Below are 16,647 nucleotides of genomic sequence, written 5' to 3' on the forward strand. Positions count from 1 at the left end.
CAATACTTTTAAAGCAGACACAAAATAGTAGTTTAATTTTATTATTAAATAATTTATGGTTATTGTTACTAGCATTGTTACTGACACTTAGACTAACATCTCTCTGCAAAGTAGTGTTATCATACAGCTTTTACACCTATTTTAGGAATCTGCCATTTCTTCTTTCATTTGGTAGACAGCTTTCAGGTGATTTACAATAATGACTTACCACTTTATTCCTCGCTTCCATCCTCAAGCTCATTTTTTCCCCAAAAAACAGAGCAGTATTTGAATTGTCTCTCCAGTCTTTGAAATAGACATCTAAAGTTGATACAGTCTTATAGATTTGCTCTGCTGTCAGTGAAGGCCCAAGTCTCTACAGCATAATTAATCTGGCTTATTTTAGACAAGTAAATTATGAGGTGAACTATGCCCCAATAAGTGACTTTGTTCACTATAAAAACAGTGTAATCAACTAGTTCATGTGTAGACATCTGCACTGTACATATCTAATGTGAAATAAACTGAATTCTATTTCTGTACAGTTTGGCTTTATGCATAACTAAAGACTCTGTGTCCCTGTATTATTCCACTTTTATATTTGTCCCTTCTGCCACTTTATCTAGTTGCATAACACACACAAAATACAATGAACCAAGCAGATCATCGTAGTTTTGCTACTATCTTTTACAGTGCTAGGGAAAACTGTATCTTTTATTACCTAGATCATCATGTGTCTGTATTGTCTGCTGTTATTTCTCGGGGGGGGGGGGGGGGGGGGGGGGGGGGGGGGGAGAAGGAAAAAAAAGCAATACCGTTATAAATAGCCCTTGTCTCTAATCTAGCTATTGTTCAATATTTGTAGCATGTCAATCTGCTGAAGTTATAAGCCCTTTCTGTTTTTCTGTGCCTAACCTTATTACTTTCCATTTTCTGGCAACAAATCATATGGTTCAGGCACCAGCTTGTGACCCTGTTCTATGGGAGTCATGATCATTTGTTCTCACCCTCAGTGCTTTGTCCACAGTTTTCTGTTATTGTCAGGTTCCATTATCCTTCTACATTTCCCTACTCAGAACCCATCTTGCTACATATCTGTCTGGCAATTCATATCAAGGTCTGTGCTCATTCCTGTTAAATACTCCATTAGAAATCATTAGCAAGTCAGGACAATGAAGATGAAAGATTTACATTTTCAGAAATATTCTTCCATTGATCTGGATGTTATTGATTCTGGCAGAGGGACCTCTGAGGGAAGGCAAAGAAGCAACTATAGCAGTAGCAAGGGGGAAAAACTAAGAATATTTATAGTCACCTTTACACGTTAGGATAACAGATGCACATACCAAATCAAGGAAATAAAGGTAACAGTTTATAACAATAGATTTGTACTAATTTTTCATATATGAGCCTCAATAAAAGATCAATATGCAATTTCTGAAGACACTGAACCCCCGTGAGGATTATTCCCTTTCTTGACCACCTCCTATTAGCTGTAGTACCCCTACATTTACAAGCTATGTGTTATCATAGTCCAAGGACTTCACAATCTGAAAATCACCCATATGAAAGAGGAAGACCTTTTATAGGAAAAGGACCAATAGGAAGAACAAGATTTCAACTGCCTATTTTGGTGACCAAGACCTGAATTTAATTTAGCTGTCTGAGAACTGTCCACGTAGCGCTGATTTTGCACCTCTATGTTTCTGAATGACCAGCATTTACACTCCCATTTCAAAACTCCTTAGTCCAGCCAGTGAGGCACACAGCTGCTTCTTCACTGCCCTTGCAGCTGAGACCCAAAAGTGAGAGGCCCCCCTTTTTTTTTTGCCTATGTCTCTGATCTGAGTTATCCTCTCTGCACAGAATTCAAGAGACATGCAGCTACAAAGTCTCAGGGAAAGCGGTTGCTGAGGGAGACAACTCTCAGCTCTGCTGACATGGCACTACTGCGGGACAAAGGAGCCTTGCCCAAGTTTCAGAGCTTGCCCTGGAAGCAGGCAATATTGGAAGCTAAGAGACTCCATTCCTGGAAACAATTTCCCTGAGGTTTCCACTCAAGGACCAGAGCTGCAAAAAGAGTTTCTTGCAATTGCTCAGTGAAATCGGCATCCTTGTCAAGAATGTCAATTAATTTCTGGTTTTCATTAGTGATTGAGCTGATAAGAACAACACTCACCAGTACAGCTGTAGCCTGGAGAGATTCATGTTCTTCATAAAATTTTAATTCAGACCAAAATAAAATAATTAAACAATAAGACAGAAGAAGAAAAACCTTCAAATCAGAGCCTTGTTGGTTGGGGTTTTTTTTCAGGTGACACTGAATAAATGGGATAAATAATTTGTCTCTAAAGGCCATTTATGCTTTGTAATACTATTTCAAAACCAGTGTAAGAATTGAACTACTTTATAAGGTTTTTGATTTTGTTGGTCTTTTTTAGCATTTAATGACTGCAGAGTTAGAATATACTATACTGTTCCACGAATTACTGTAAATAAAAGCCCATACATTAGGAAAATGCTTTTTAAGTGTTTGATGCTGGAAAACCTGACTTCAGTACAATTTATTAGGGGTGCATAATAACCTCTTGGCTGCACAGATTTGTAGAAATCTATTCACATGACATGGCATGCTTTCGGGTAGGTATTAGACCCTGGCCATAGAGCTCACATGGTATGCGTTTGTAGGCATTAGTGGGCCACTTCTGCAAGAACAAATTGCCACCTCTTCTCCATTCATAGAAAAAACAGTCTGTACTACTCAAGTGGCACTGGTGTTATTCACTATTTGGCAAGTATAGTCAATGTCTATTATCAGCTTATCTTCATAGGAAATCTTTAATCTGCTAATAAATGAATATAGAACACACAAAAATCCCCCTGTGTGTATTTGAAGGACTCAAATAGAAGGTGAATTTCTTAGCTGCCATTTTCCAACTTCTTTCTCTCCCCCTTCACCTTACTCTTTTCAGCTGCTACAACCTCCCATCTCCATAGGAGGGGCAAGTTCCTGCTATTCAAACCAAAATAAGTTCTTTTAAATCACCTCTGAACACAGGTTCAGAGTCTTTATTTAAAGAGAACGGTTCATGACTTTATTTCAAAAATTTGGTGGACTGAGATAACAGTCAGTTATGTCTTCTGCTTACCATACAATAATTTGTTAAAACACTGCAGTTAAAACGCATTCACGCAAATGCCTTCACTTCTGTTGTGCAAATTAGTATAAGTGTTAGGAACTTGATACCTAAACAACAGCAGAGAGGATGGGTGCGTATTGCACATTGGTATGTGTGCTACAGGGCATCTTTGCTCTGACCCTTCACAACTGGCAACAATTACTTTTAGCAGACCTGATAATTCAGTCCCCAGAACTTGTGGATTTATGAAACTTAGAGTGTAAAAAATATCTACATTGTCTAAAAATGCATTAAAGTTGAAGTGTTGTCCCAGGACTACATAAACAAACAAATAAATAAAATAACATTTGCAGGTACTTTTTCTGTTAGTAATGCAGTAAAGCAGAGTCACTAGGTGTCAGGCACACGAGACAGAAACGTGAGAAATGAAAGTCAAATTAGGTCAAGAACAAATCAGCTGAAATAAGGAAAAACCTTAAGATTCAGCCATAACTGGAACTAAAAATTAAAAATTTTCTTAGGTTTGGGACCATCTGCTTGAACATTACTTTCCTTTTATTTCACACATTCCTCAGAATTTTCTGATTCACCATACAAGGCTCAGTTCAACATGCTTACTACAGTAAGAACAAACCCATGCACTTTTATGCTCAGATAAGCAAGCTGCCTAAGCACTTTATGCACGAACAATATCCCTTAGTGGTAAGAAATGGTCAAAGTGCAAAACAAAGAAAAAATTATCAGTGTTTGAGCTGCAGTTAGTCCATGCATAAGGGAGGATCAATACAACAATTTGTAACTATCAAGAGCTGGAGCCTTTAAATGCCAGCTGGCTTAGCAGAAACCTTCCCACAGTGGCTTGTATGTCAATATAAGGATTATTTCCAAGCACCTTTAGTTGTTTTTCTACAACATGATAAGCAGTGGACTCTAATATCCTGAGGCTTCCTCTTCAGATCTCCGGGTAGAGACTTGGCAGAACCACAGCATAGACTGCACTAAATAAACCTTTCAAGTTTGCAGTCTGGCATGTGCTGAGGAGTCTGAGCGCCTTGTAGCTGCATATCCTGCACACAGATGTCTTGAGGTACCATATATCATTTTTGCTTTCCTTTAATATGCATAATACCTCCAAAAAGTGAGACACAGCTACCGTAACTGGCCGTATTATGAGTTGTGATTTAATGCTACCTAGGGATTTATTTATAAAATGTCTTTATGTGTGGTACGGGAACAGTACCAATACATTTTTGTCTCTCAAATCAGGATCAAGTTATATTAGAGCAAAGCCAGGGTACTCCTGGAGCAGCTGCAGAGCCAAACAGGAAAATCAAACATTGATCCAGCTGAAGCTCAGAGTGAGCTATAATGTGTCTTCTATGATTAAACCTGTTTGCTTAGCCTTACAAAGGAAAGCAATCTACTAGACACATCTCCGTAAGCTGCAACATACATAATTGTTGATTTCTTGTTATTTTAAAGAGTTTGATGAATATACGTAGGGCAAACCTTGAAAGAAAAGCAATTCTGAGCATGCAGCAGGATGATATACAGCATGGGTGATATACAGCTGCCTCCTTTCCACCAAGTCTGTACAAACTGCTACCTTTGCCTGCCACAAGCAAACACAAACTCCCTCGCCTTTCCACTGAAAAAACACACAGGTCCCAGGGGAATATTCATTTAGTGAATGTCAAGGACTGTCTCTTACTGTGCTGTTCTTCCTCTCCTGCAGATAAACCTATGTGACAGAGAGCACATCTGTAAACCCAGGGTGTTCTGAATTCCCCAGAAAGGTCAGGTAAGTGCTATGTTACTACAATGCTTTCCAAGCTCTTAAGAACTGTCTTCCCATAGAGAGCAAGTGCAACACCTCAACTTGAAGCCACATCTAAATGACCAGATGATACTCACAATAAAATAAGTAGCTGTAATTTCAATTTTGTTTCTATCCGTTTGCTTGCCAAATGACCTGGATTTTGCTTTAATGTACTTTTTCAGCAATTCTTTAAAATGCTTAGGGTGACTACTTTTTTACCATTTGTTTCCAGTATGGATGATGAACACCAGTATTCCAGACCCATTAAAATAAACAGTAAACCTTCTATTGACTGTAGTACAGTTTGAACTTTATAAACCTACTGTTGATAAATGTAACATTTCTGCATTTTCCTGGTTAGCTGGTGGATTTTCCTTTTTCAACTAAATAACGAACAAGTAACATTTATCACTTCTTTCTCAAGAGATATTTCAAGAAACTGAATGACACTGGTCCACCTCAGAATGTAAAATAAAAAGGGTGAGCTAATTTAACAAAAATAAATGCTCATAATCTCAGCATTCAGGTTGTCTCAATGACTTTTAATGCTTCCAGGCACTGGAAACATCTGGACAGTAATAACCAGTATTAATTTATATCAGCTGTGATATTTGTATGCTATTGTACATTGAGGACAAGATCACAGATTAAAGATGAAAAATTCATTGCAATCATCTTTTAAGAACACTTTTCCCTTAATTAATTAAATTAATAGATCTGAGTTTCTACTTCATTATTGCTGGTTATATTGGTGAATTCTAATTACAAATGTCTTTAGTAACTCTGAACCCTTAATTATTTTAAGATAAAACATGTGGAAAAAAGCTACAAGTACATATGTAGATAGCATAGACCTAGAATCACAAATGCAGAAGAAGTACTGTAGGAACAGAGACATAGAAAAACTATTGCTTGTAAAACTATGCAAAATTTGGGGCTTTTGCAAGAATGGACTTAACTAGCCACTCCCACTTCTGTGAAAATTCTTTTAATCAGGGTGCTGCCTAATCAAGCGATATTTCACATGTTGCAAGGTTGTTATAAGAAACTTGAAAGGTATTCGTTTCATGGTGGCATAACATCTAAATTTTCATTGCTCACTGAAAGAAAATAAAAGTGATTGATGGAATAATCAACCATCATTATTATATGAAAACTTTTTTTGCCTAAACCTAAGTATCTTCTTTATATTAAAACTATAGTAATATGTTGATAGGTTTTTTTTTCTTTAACTGAAGTTGGTTGGTTTTGGTTTGGCTAGTTTGTTTTTTTCTTATTGGACAATAATAAAATAATTATTTAGCAAAAAATAATGTTTAAAAATCATGCTAGTGTCTCTAACCCTGTAGAGATAATCCAAGTATATTGCTTCAATCCTAAAAGATAACTTGTAATTCATCTTCTCTAAAACAGAAAATTTTCATCTGAATGAAAAAAGAAAAATAACCCAGATGTTGATGATAGGTCTTTCTTTGTGTATGGTGCATAATTAAGAAAACTCCAACAAACACCTAAAATTTATCCTGTACTGCACTAAGATTTCTTGTTTCAGTGCTGGCTGGGTGGAAATACGGAGTTGTACATTTACAGCTTCCTCGATTCTGCTCTCATTAGAATAAAAATACAATAAAAATATGGCTTTATATAAACTAATAGCCACTTAGTGCTACTAAGATAGGATATTGAGAGTCCATTTGGACAGGATTTCTAGGAAGTTTTGCATTTTTAGCTGCTCAGTGACTCAAATGCAACAAGACTAAAGAATATCCTCCCAGTCATGCCCTATACTTTTTTAAAGCTTTCTTCTGGGATGGCTTCTGTCTCCTTGGATTAAAGGCATAGAAGGCAATTACTCTATTTCTTTAGTGAACACCTGAATCCCAGACTAATATGAAAGGCTTGAGGGAAGGACCAAGCTCCAGTATTTCTACCGTCTTCATCCCAAAGCAGAGTTAGTGCTGCTCTATTAAATATTTCTAATTCCCTTCTGGAACTTTCAAAGACAAACCTCTTCCCGTCGATTTAACATAGAATGGGTCTACCACACCCTTGTATCATACAGCTGAACTTCTACAATTTAAGCAAGTCAGCATGAAGGTTAATTACATGAGGTAATAAACCTCACCCATTGTGACTGGTGGGTCTAAAGAGGAAGATATGATTGGTGTGTAAATTTAATACAGCAGTTAAAAACATATTCAGATTTTCATACTCTGAAATGCAGCTGAGTATCCTCTAATAATCTTACCTTTACATAAACAGCTTAACTACCAGCAAGTAAAACTGTATTCAAGTAGAGTACCAGTCAAGCTGATAATTTGTTAATAGAGCTGTAAGTAATAGAAAGAAGCACCATTTTCAAATCCATCTGGCTGTGTAGGCTCCTATGACTTGGCTCAAAAGAGTTTAGGCTTCCAAGTGTAACTAATAATAAAGAGTATTCTATATTTCCTATATTCGAAACTATTTTTTTTTATTAAATGCTAATGTAATTATAGAAGTTAATAACCTAAAGACATTGGCACGAATTGAAAAATGTTAATATGGAAGCCTCGCTAATGCATCATCACTTTGAAACTGTGCTATGCACAGAATCCACAGAATTGCAACTAAAATCTTTACTGCAAATTATTTTACAGTTAAGTATCAAATGTTCTATTTTGATGACAGAGATTACAGGAGAATTGAGAGGAACAGTCTTTCTATTTAATATAGAATGCTTCAGGAATCTCTGCATCAAATCCGTTTTATTTCAAGTTTACAAGGGAGAGATTTGGCTAAGACTATGGGGAGCAACATTTTGGGTACAATCTGTTCAGCGTAAAACATAACCTGTGTATGCCAAAACAACTGGATACCTTAATTCTCAGGAGTAACAGCAAATGCTTCCCCTGCTGGAGTAAATTAGAGCACCTTCTAAGGTAAACTGTCTTCTACATATTTAATATTCCATACTATTAAAAATGCTTTAACCAGCCTTTGAGAAAATCTCTCTGACTCATAGCTGTTTGCAGAAAAACATATAGATGAGTTGCTATGGTGCCTAAATGCCATCAGACAGGCCAGCTCTCTGGTAGGCTTCAGAGGTATCAGCCTTTCCCAGCAGCTTTATGGAGAACTTGACACTTACTGTAGAGTCACCAGCTACTGAAACTGAAGGAAACCTATTTGCCTGTGAGGGATGCACTGAATCCAGTCCCTTTGGTCTTGGATGTCTTATTTAGTTTGCTCAAATTCGCCCTGGTTTTGCTTAAGATCACACCTGGTAACAAGGTCTAACATATCTAACTTGCTCTTGAATCCAGTACTGCTTTGACTGTAGATCTGAACTTGGTTGATTAGTGCTGAACACATCTTCCTAGAGTAGAAAAACTGAACAGTGCTGTCTGATGATGTCGTCGATGCCTGTTAATTATAAAGTTACTCTCTCTTAACTGTAATTCCTGCCCTACAGTACTGCATGATTTCGCTGTCATTCTCTTTAACATAGAGAAATGGCTATTTTCCTCCTCATATACAAATGCAAGATTTGACAAGATAATGTCACTGACACTGACCTTCCTGAAGAATTGCTCTGGGTTTTTTTGTCTCCTGTCAGCCATTACCAGTTGGATCACTTTTTACATGAATGAACTACTAATATTATAAAATCCTTTTTGCCTTTTTCCCTTTATATTGTCTCTAATGTGTCTATTTCATTTTGTAAGTAAAAGTTGTTGTAGGAAAATGAAAAAGGCTCATATTATTCTGTTACAGAGATACTAGAAAGCAATTAATTTCCCCTCATGACTGTCCTGCTGGTTTGCAGAACTCTTGTCTAACCAAATAGTTCATAAATTGACCTATGGAAAAATTGGTAACTTAGACAAATAATCTTCCTTGATTTGGTAGATTTAAGAGGAAATTTTAAATTTAGATAGCTAAGTTAGGAAGTTTGTCAAGGTATTCTTTTCCTCAAAACATGTGGCACACCTTCCTCCTGTTAATAAAGGTAATAAGGCTATATGAAGGGCTTAAAAACACTGCAGAACTGCAGCTGTGATACTTCTTACAGTGACTAAAAGGTAAAAAAATACATGCAATGTGGTTTCTTTGCACTCTAATACCTTTTCAGTCAGAATGGCAAGGGTTAGTTTGTACAGCTCCTCAGAACAGTTTGAGATTTTCACTTCAAAACTGTAGTCTAATATATCTGAATATCCTCACCTATCAGGAGATGTAAATCAATTTTCATTGGGTAATGAGCATAAATCCTTTATCATTTTCCTTTACATATTAATTATCAAAATACCTTTCAAATTAAACGTCGTTCCTCAAAACAGAGAATTAACCTCAGACACATTCTACATCATGAAGTTTATATATGGAGAATATATATTGCTCAATTAATCAGTGCTTAAGATCTGTACATAAACAAGAGCACAGCTATAAATTGCACTTTTAGGTTCTACCTTCTAATTTCACACCCAGCATTTTCATAATCTCTGATTTTAATCACATGGATTCGTGAGGTACCTAAGAATCACAGCAGCTCCAAGCTCCTGCTGCGCCTGCTTACATTATCACCGCACATTACTTAAACCCATTAAGAGTGATTCAGACCACTGTGCAATTTTAGTTTCTTGTATAGCCACCTGGATTAATTCCATTTAAATAATTAGCATACCAAAGCAGAACTTATTTGAAATCATCCTCTGCTCAGCCCCAAAAATAAATTAACAGCAGTAACAACTCCTTCCTTAATTTAACATAAAGGTACAGGAAACTAGACATCAGGATTCTTTATTACAAACAGCCTGCCATGGCCCCAGCACATTCACAAGCCAAACCGACACCTCTGAAACCATGACAAAAGTCATAAAAGCATTAAAAGAATGAACAATGTTAGTTTAAGCTTTAAGCATGCTGTCAAATATTCCTCTGTACCCCTGATTTTTTTTTTAAATTACATGGTTATGTCATGTGATTAATTTATGACAGAACATCACAGATCTTAATAAAAATCCAGCAGACGTTCCCCCTTCCACTTCTACTTCTGCAGCTAAAAGCAGTTATCTTTATTTCTTCACGAGGGTACAGATTAGTGAAACTGGTTGCTACCACAGTGAATCCTAGCAAGGTCAGCAGAGTTCAGCCCTTCCCAACTCACCCGTTAATCTTGTTTGTCCCTATTTGATCTACTCATCTGCTATTATCTCCCATCATACTTAGATAGTTTTTAACCTTATCAGAATACAGTACCAGTGGTGTCATATGATGCTAAGTGTTTCTGACAGTACAAACCCCCAAATTACGAACTGACAAGAAGAACTCATAACTTTAAAAAATCACAGATGTGCCCAACTTCAACTATTGCAAAAAAGGGTGGGATTTTTTCTGTATTGGTAGTTATAGACTTGAGAGTTGGACTTTTAAAAATCTGAGTTAGGAGCATAGCTCCAGTACATTTTAAGTGGGACATCTAGTTCTGTTGTGCTTAATGCCTGAAAAAATGTCAAAACTTATCAGCCTGAAAGGGCACCATTTTAAAGCTTCTGTTTTAATGATAAATAATGATCTGAGAATGTAAATTTTATACTCAGTGAAGGAATAGAAGCTTTCTTCAAGAAAACATTTAGAAGTCTGAGCTGAATATTAAGTCAGGAGAGTTTTACCCAGATTGATGTCTTAGCGACTTCAAAAGATAGCAGGAGAAGATGAATTTTGTAGACAGCTGATTCCATAATGATTCTCCGGAGGGTTCAAAATTCTCCACTAATAACCCCATTCTTAATTTTTTTAAAAACTGTCCTCTACAGATACTTTCTCAGAAAAAAATATTACAATGTAGAGTGATCATTATTTTTTAGTTTATAAGTGTCAACACCTTATTTTGAGTTTGCCTGCTAGTTTCTGTTCTTACGTTCTCATTCTCTGGTATCATTCTGCCCTTTCAGGATGAAATTTTGCATGGGGCTGATGGTGCATGCATGTGTGTCTATGTGTGTGTAGTCAAAATAATATTTTCTCAAAGGCATTTAATTAACATATCTAAAAAACAAATAACAGCAAGGCTTACTAGTCCACTCAGACTATGAAATTAGTTCCAGAAGAACACAGCAAAGGTAACCTGTTCATTCATTATCGTAGAGCAAGGGTGAGTGATTCACTTTTTTTCTTTCTTTCAAATCCAGCTAGGACTGTAGAATCACAGCATGGCTGAGGTTGGAAGGGATCTCTGGAGATCCCCTTGTCCAACCCCTCTGCTTCAAGCAAGCTCAGCTAGAGCAGATTGCCCATGTCCAGCCAGGTTTTGAGTATCTCCAAGGATGGAGACTCCACAATATTTACAGGCAATGTGTTCCAGTGGTACTGTAGATTTGTCACGAAAGCACAGCAAGCAATATAGTTGCTTTACTTTGTCCCAGAGAATACCAGACAAAAAAAAGAGTGCCCAGCCAGACTCAGAATTTATTTCATCTCTTCTTCACCAGGAGGGGGAAGTGATGTTGCAGTGACCTCCTGCAGAAGCAGACATTTATCTAAGCATTGACGGCAGAGGTGAGTCAAAGCGTCCACCTATTATCCGCTACCTTCTCACTTATCCCTGCTTACCTAAAAAGATGCCAAAGTAGCAAGTAACCTTGTTCACCCACAGGATAAGTTGTCCATCAAAGCAAGTAAGTTGTCTGTTTGCACATATGAAAGAGAGTACAGGTTAAGTTCTGCCCTTACCTTTATGATTAACTGAAAGATTCATATTGTAATATCTCTAAATATGTTGTGTTATAATGTGTGATGTTTTCTCAATATTCATCCCTGGAACTACTACTGTGTGTTAATGTAAATATAAATACAAATATGTGACTATATCTGACCAAAGGTAGGCAAAAACCAACTACTCTATACTAGCTATAAATCTCTCTACATAGAAAAAGTGAACTTTCTATATGTCATTTTATGTACAATATAAGCAATGATTTTTATTTTTGGATTTAACTATAAATTTTGTCCACTTTTGTAATGGGACAACTGAGGAGGGAGGTACTGACCAGTCTTACCACTTCGTGGTTTATTCCCACCCAAAAAATAGCACTATATCTATGTTGTCATCCTTTTTTTTTTTTTTTCTTTGCCCAGAAAGAAGTACAAAGACAAATCTTTTTTCTTAAAAACCAAACCCACCTTTGAAACATATCCATCCACCACAAATGCATGTTCAAGTCCTGTTTCAGTTAAATGATGAGCACTTAAGTTGAATTCAGCACAGCACTTCTCACAAAATACTCAGTACACGCCAGGGTTAAAACTCTTAGAAAAACATCTGCTTATTTTGTAGACAGAATAATGATGTTAAATAGAGTAAGAACACTAGAGTGATGTGATGGGAAAGCATACTGAATCATGCCATAATTACACTACTGCATATATCACCATTTACAAACCTAATTAATCGAAAAACTACTCGCTTTACATAACTTTATAATACAAAATCCCAGTTTCACGAAATATCTCATTTTGTTTGGATACAAAACCTGGTAGGGAATAACTTTCAAATGTGACACCTTTATTAAAATAAGAACACCACAAAGTGACAACGTTCACTCTTTGCCTGGGAAAAACAAAGGTAAGTAGGAGCATCAAACTTCTGAAAGCTCTAAGTGTTCTTTGATCATAGCCAGAAAGGGCTGGTTATGCTCTGCTACCAGGGACCACGAAGAGCACAGGGAACAAAATATGCTGCATTTCAGCACACTGGCTTTGTATTTTGCTGTTGTTTAAAATCTCTTTCGATGTACACAGCAATAGGCTGTACCAGTTATACGTTAGAGATTTCTTTTAATATGAAATTAAATTGTTAAACTGCCCATTATAAATTAAAAGCAATTGGGTTTAAACACCATACTTTGCTAGCTGACCTAAGGAAAACACAGGCAACAGTAAAACAGGAGACTACACCAGCAGTAACACAAACCTCATGTACAAATAAATGTATTTATGTCTATTGCAAATGACGAAGTTCTATCCCCTTTAAAATTATGCTGAACTGTGAGATTTTATGCATTTAGTATACAACTGGTAGGAGAATATCTAAGCAGAAGCAAATGTCATATCAATTACATCAGTACACTCTGCGCTGGTGGTTATGATCACCCTTCAGTCATGAAGGTGTCATGGAATATTACACAAATGAATGCTTCAGGGGAGTAAACCATAATTTGTAAATAAAAATCAAAAGAGTAAACAAAAAGAAACACATTTCAAAGTGATTACTTGCAATCAAAACCAAAATAGTTACTCCAATAAACAGAACTACGTGTTTTCATACCCTTGCAAATACCTTCCATAAGGCAGATGGATGTCCTGCGTAATACAGGTCATACTTTGTGAGGTGAAACTCACTAATTTGAGTGTGTAAGCATATTAATTGGACTTGCACCCACTCATTACTAACTTGGTTAAGAGGGATATACTGAACTAAGAGAGGTGAGAAGTTGGTTTAATATGCATAAGGATAGAATCATGTGGGGAAACTGATAATGAATAAAAACTGCCTGTCTCAAAAATGCCAGTTACTCCTTGATATTAGAAATCATTAACATCTTGAAGAGCAGAGGCTTAATTCTAAAACACAGGAAAAGTTGCTTAAGCATAAAAATGTATTTTTTTACTGTGAGGATGATCAAATGTTGGAACTGACCTCTCAGAGAGACTTTTGGAGGATTTTCCATCCTTGTATATATTTAAAACATGGCTGAACATGGCCCTAAGTAACCTGATCTGGCTGATCCTGATCTAAGCAAGGGGTTGGAGCAGAGGATCTCCAGAGGTCCCTGCCGTCTTCAGCAATACTGTGATCCTGTGACTGTTCGGATAGAAAAATGCTACTTTGAATGGCTGTGAAAGCCAGGTTTTCCTTTCATGTGTCAGTTCACTTTTAATATACTACATTATTAATGACTGAACCTAGGATGCATGTCAAAATCAACAGACAGCACTTCTGTCAACTCCCAGCACAGGAAGTCTGGTAATCTGTGTAAATTTTCGCCTCTGTAAACCGTCAGACCCAGCAGCAGTGCCATCCTGAGCAAGAGGAATCTGGGATTAATTGGAAAAGGCAAAGGGTTGAAGACCATCCTCTGCTTATGCTTCCCAACACATGATGAAAATAAAAGGAAACATCTGGGCATATAACACACCCCAAAAACTGGTACACCAGTATATATCGTGGACTAGCCTAGTACAGAGAACAGATCCCATGGGACAGAAAGTTAACCTCACAGAAATGTTTATCTTTTTTTGTTTCTTTTTTCCTCTGTTTCAGTAAATCACTGATGTTTTTTCATTAGTGTCCAGAATGCTTTATCCCACTCTTTCATCTCCCCTTGTTGCAGTATTTAGAGTCAGCCAGAGAAATCATGACAGGTATTGATGAAAAGCAACAATCTAGGGAGAGAAAGGTTTCATATAAAATGTACAGCTTATCTTTTTATGCTAAACTCATGCTCACCAAATGAAAATAGATCACTTTGTGCTTTAACAACACAGACCCAGAAGAATATCTACTAGAAATGTAGATAATTATCACTGCAAATCTTACAATACCCTGCCTACATTTGTCGTCATAACAAAATTTCCCATTTGCCAGCAACATATTTTGCCCCAGGTTTTCTTTAAAATCACTAAAAAATCATTTAAACTCCTTCTATCTTTATATTCCTGGAGACAGGGATTCCCTTTTCATGAAAATTGCATAGGAAGAAAAAAACCTGTGAACTACAGCCAACATTCACATGAACCAAATGGTCTGGTATATTACCTAGAGCAAAACAAGCTTCCACTCCAAAGCTAAATTCAAAATGACCTTGTGCTTTTCTCAAAAAGGCTGGCAGCTAAGGTCATTGGAATAAATTGTGATAGACAGTGCTTCTCTCTGCATAGTTTTAGAAGGCATGCCTAGCACATGAACTACCACCAAGCAGGGAAGAAAAACAACCAAAACACAGCAAAGAACATTGTTACATTTCTTTGTAAAATTATTATAATTATTATTTTAATGTACTAATGTAGGTTTTCAGCAACTTTATTTCACCATCAAGTATCTTCTACCCTTTTGAATTCTACATTCATAAATTAATCCTGTTCTTTATTGACCTCTACTGTTAAGTGTGTCTGTAACTACATTTCCCCAGCAGGCAGATCCCAGCTGCACAGAATATTTTGTAGTGTTGTTAAAAAATATATATTGTAGTTGTGTTAAACCTCACTAAATCACTGAGTCTAAAACAATGAAATGGAGAAGAAGTTGGAGGTGCTAGTGAGTTTTTTTAATTGAGATTTAAATATGCAAATTGAAAGCAAACTCCTCACTATTCACTTTTGCAAGGAAATTGTTAACAGTAATTTCAGAAGGCAATTTTCAAAACCATGTTGGGTTTTTTTCGATTAATTCTCTTGCAAACACATAATCAAACTCTGTCAAAGGATTTTAATCTGTCAATAGGACTGCATGAGTCCTCGACTTGTTTCTATAACAGCAGTTTTCACCGGAATATTTTGATAGACAGATTCTTATTTTTAACATCTGTCTCTTTTGGGAGCAGCTTAATGTTAAGACGAAAAATACACTTGGGGATTTGAAGCAGGTGGAAAAATTCACAGTTCTGATTAAATGAGAACTGCTTCTAATCCTGTTTTCCACTGTGCCTTAAAGTATCTTATATAAAGAACAAAACACATCTTGTCACTTCTGAATCATTTAAAGAAGAAAAAGGGAAGGGAAAAATAGAGTACATGTAACTTACCATTAAAGTTTACTGCTCGGATGTAGCTCAGTAGTTCTTTACCATCAGTTGTGCTCATCCTCGGGCACAGACCAATATATCCAGGACAGAGATCTTTATGCATGTTGTGTAGTGCATAGGCCATGGAATACACTGCATCAATTACAAACTGAACTTTCCCTTCTTGCTCATAGGCTGAATCTCTTGCAATTCTTTCTAAGCCTAAGGAAGAAAGAGAAGGAGTCAATTTAACTCTGTTTGTGTGTGTATGTGTATACATACATATTTGCATGCAAAAATTCACAGTAGAACATAAATAATTACGGTCAGATTGATAGCTAAAGTTAGGACTCATCTATCCATCACCTAAATAAACAAGACAAGGAAAAATATGGCCATCTGGTTTTGCCTCTAATCATTGTACACTGTGCCAGGTATATAAACAGTATGTTGACTTCTGGGCTGGGAAAGAGGACAGAACATTTCATTACAAGAAAAAGAAATACAGATATATGTACTTCTACAATCCAGTAAAGAAACTCTCTTTCTACCTTATTGACTTTCGTTCAACAGCTGTTTATTGTTATTTATAGGACACTTCTACACCAGCCTGCCATTCTGTTTTAGATAAATTTAAGGCTACCTTGCTTTTTATCCCTGTCTCTTGTTTGATAAACATTATTTAAACATCTCAGGGAAAAAAACTGAATGCTTGCCAAGTGATGTGGCCATCTGTCTCCATATTGAAAAGTGCTTATTGTGAGGCTTTTTTCCTGTATTTGCTAGTGAATTATGCTTCACATTGAGAACCATGTACTGTCTGCTATTTTCTACAGGGACATTTTTCCTTCAGAAGGAATACAGAGCAAATCAATACATTATGAAATTTTATCCTGTGGAAATTGCTCACTGTTAATCATCTATGTCCAAATCCAAAGAACCATTT

At 36.5% G+C, this 16,647-nt stretch overlaps 1 protein-coding gene across 3 annotated transcripts in view; it reads right to left on the minus strand.

Moving 5' to 3' along the window:
- The window catches only part of GRM8 (glutamate metabotropic receptor 8), a 359,395-nt gene that overhangs the window by 122,836 nt on the left and 219,912 nt on the right, over nt 1–16,647 (minus strand). For all 3 annotated transcript variants that reach the window (XM_040596730.1, XM_040596729.1, XM_040596731.1), the window contains one exon: nt 15,723–15,923. In XM_040596730.1, the coding sequence (XP_040452664.1) occupies nt 15,723–15,923 (201 nt within the window). The remainder of the gene's footprint in view (nt 1–15,722; nt 15,924–16,647) is intronic.

This window comes from Falco naumanni, chromosome 5 (assembly GCF_017639655.2).
Source record: "Falco naumanni isolate bFalNau1 chromosome 5, bFalNau1.pat, whole genome shotgun sequence".
Taxonomy (NCBI): Eukaryota; Metazoa; Chordata; class Aves; order Falconiformes; family Falconidae; genus Falco; species Falco naumanni.